Raw genomic sequence first — 2,713 nt, 5'->3', positions numbered from 1 at the left:
CAATACATTTTTCAGAGTCACTCAGCCATGTCGACCTGAACAGAAATAACATGTGTTACACATTGTTATTTAACGAGAACAATGTGAGTTAAGGCGGCAACGAGAGGAAGAAGTAAACATTGAATCAGAACTCAAATCTGATCAAAGCAGATAGGGGGAGGCAACTCCATGATCTCAATATGAAGGAGTGCTGAAAAGTTCCCGGCGTTAAGGGTGTCGCGAAAGGCCTGGTTGGAGGTCCAACCTTCCGAGTTCATTTACAGAGCTTAGAAAAGCTGAAGGACCACTCCAATAAGTGTGTGAATCTGAGAGGGGAATATGTTGAGTAAAATCATAATTAACTGATCGTCCCTTATTATTTTTCCCCCAAAGCCAGGAACTTTTCAGCACACCTCGTATATTTAGATTTTAACCCTTCAGCATTCAGATTACTTTATCCAATGTAATGCTTATTTATTCACAGTTTTAAATAATTCATGCATTATCTTGTAGCTGAGATTTCAATGATGTGATTGTTTATCTTTCAGAATGACATTGTAGGGTAGGTGTGAAAGACCACATCTGGCCAGTTTGAACATAAAACTAGTAGAATATTTAAGCTGGATATATCCAGTTTAAATGCTAAAGGGTAAATGCATGTGGCTAGGGAGGAAGTAAAAATTAGGGTGAGGTCTTAATAATTAATTATGATTTGATTAACTTTTGTTAGTTGAAGATACTGACCACATTGGTTGGAAGTTTATAACCTGGCAGGTACTTGACATTTTCATGCTGTGTGTTGATAATCTCAGTCAGCTTCTTTCCACCGATCATCTCCTCGTACACATACATGTTGACTGCAGGGTGAAACTTGTCCGACTTCTGCTTGCATGTCTCACCAACAATTTTGGCAATTGCAGAGCCCCTGAGAAAAATGGAGAGTAAAGTTATAGTTATAATGAGGTGCAAAGCATATACAGGATTATATTATATCATGCTATATTATATACAGTATTATATACATACACACACACATATATATACAAATGTATACACACACATATATACAAATGTATACACATACATACACACACACACACACACACACACATATATATATATATATATTTATATATATGCCCTAACTCTTCGAAACGCTTAGTTTTAGAATGGTGGCAGCTGATGAAGGGAATGTTCTCTATGTGGCCTGTGTGTTTTCTGTACTCTATCATTTTGTCCACGTTTTTTTTTGCAACGTCCTGTACCCAGATATGCATCTATATATACATGTAGATGTAGGTATGTATATGCATATACTCACATATTATTTGTATTTATATATATATATATATATATATATATATATATATATATATATACACACACACACACACAAATATATACAAGAGGGTGTTGAAAAGTTCCAGTCTTTGTGTAGAAGAAAATACAGAAGACTCTGTTAATTATGATTTTATTCAACATATTCCCCTCTCAGATTCACATGCTGATTGCAGCAGTCCTTCAGTTTTTGTAAGCCCTGTAAAGAACTCAGAACGTTGGGCCTTCAACCAGGCCCTTTGCAATATCCTTAAAGCCAGGAACTTTTCAGCACCCCCTTGTATATGAATGATCTACCACAAGGTTCACTCCTTGTTGTGGTGCGGTAGCTTGTGTGCCGCAATGGCCCTGAAATCTGAGCCAGTGGAGCGCCACCTCCTAGTAGGTCCTCTCCTGCCAGACAGGTCAAAGGATAGAAGCCAAGAACTAATATGGTCCACCTCTTTACAGAATTAAAACTGGGTTTACAAAGGGCCAATAGCCATTAACTAGTTAAAAAAAAGATGCAGCTTCAGAAGCATCAATGGCAATTCGAAACCCGAGAGGACCTGGGAGGGGAAGACCTTCCCTTAGGGATACATATGAAGCAGGATATTGAGGCAGAGCTGAAAAAATGCAGGGATCGAACTGGAGAGAAGCAAAAAAGATGGCCTGGAAAACCCATTAGTGCCCAATTTTTTTCTATTTAATTTATTACCAAAAATCTTTTTTTTATACTAAATATATAAAAAAATTCTTTATTACAATACTTGAAAGACACTTCAGTCTCAATGACTAACTAAAGATATCTCAGAAAAATACAGGAGTTACAAAAATCTGATGGATTATCCTTCTGGTCCTAATAAAAGGACTTTGGATGCTAATGGGTTAAAGAAGAACAGTAGGAAAACCTGCCTCAACAAATTCCATGTGACTCATGTAAGCATGGAAAAGTGAATATTAAATGATGATGAACGATGATGATGATGATATATGTGTGTGTGTGTTTAAAAATTGCTACAAACTCTTCACAGTAGCTCAAAGGTATATATACAATGGAATCAACGAGCATGCTGTCACATGCTTCGGCATTCCAAAGCATGAATGGCTGTATCTATATTTCTCGTTAATGACGACTGTCTAACTGACCTTCTTATAAAGTAGAAAGAGACTAAAATGTCTCTGCTGATTTTTATTTGTATTTTGTGTGGTTTTTCTCTTTGTTTGAATGATTTTTATTAATGGGGACAAGTTTTCTGCATGTGAGGGGACAGTTATGTCCCTTATCTTAATATGCATAACCAGTGTACTATATGTCTATACACACACACACATATATATATATACACAAGACAGACATACACATAGAGATGTGTGTAAACGCGAGTATATATTTGATGATATGTATATATATATA

The 2,713-nt window shown here is 36.2% G+C and overlaps 1 protein-coding gene across 1 annotated transcript in view; it reads right to left on the bottom strand.

Annotated features, from left to right (window-relative positions):
- Positions 1-2,713, bottom strand: part of LOC106874094 (glycerol-3-phosphate dehydrogenase [NAD(+)], cytoplasmic) — a 26,856-nt gene that overhangs the window by 12,144 nt on the left and 11,999 nt on the right. The window contains exon 3 of the mRNA XM_052973919.1: positions 724-904. Within this exon, the coding sequence (XP_052829879.1) occupies positions 724-904 (181 nt within the window). The remainder of the gene's footprint in view (positions 1-723; positions 905-2,713) is intronic.

This window comes from Octopus bimaculoides, chromosome 17, assembly GCF_001194135.2.
Source record: "Octopus bimaculoides isolate UCB-OBI-ISO-001 chromosome 17, ASM119413v2, whole genome shotgun sequence".
In the NCBI taxonomy this organism is placed as follows: domain Eukaryota; kingdom Metazoa; phylum Mollusca; class Cephalopoda; order Octopoda; family Octopodidae; genus Octopus; species Octopus bimaculoides.
This window is presented reverse-complemented; position numbering and strand designations above follow the sequence as displayed.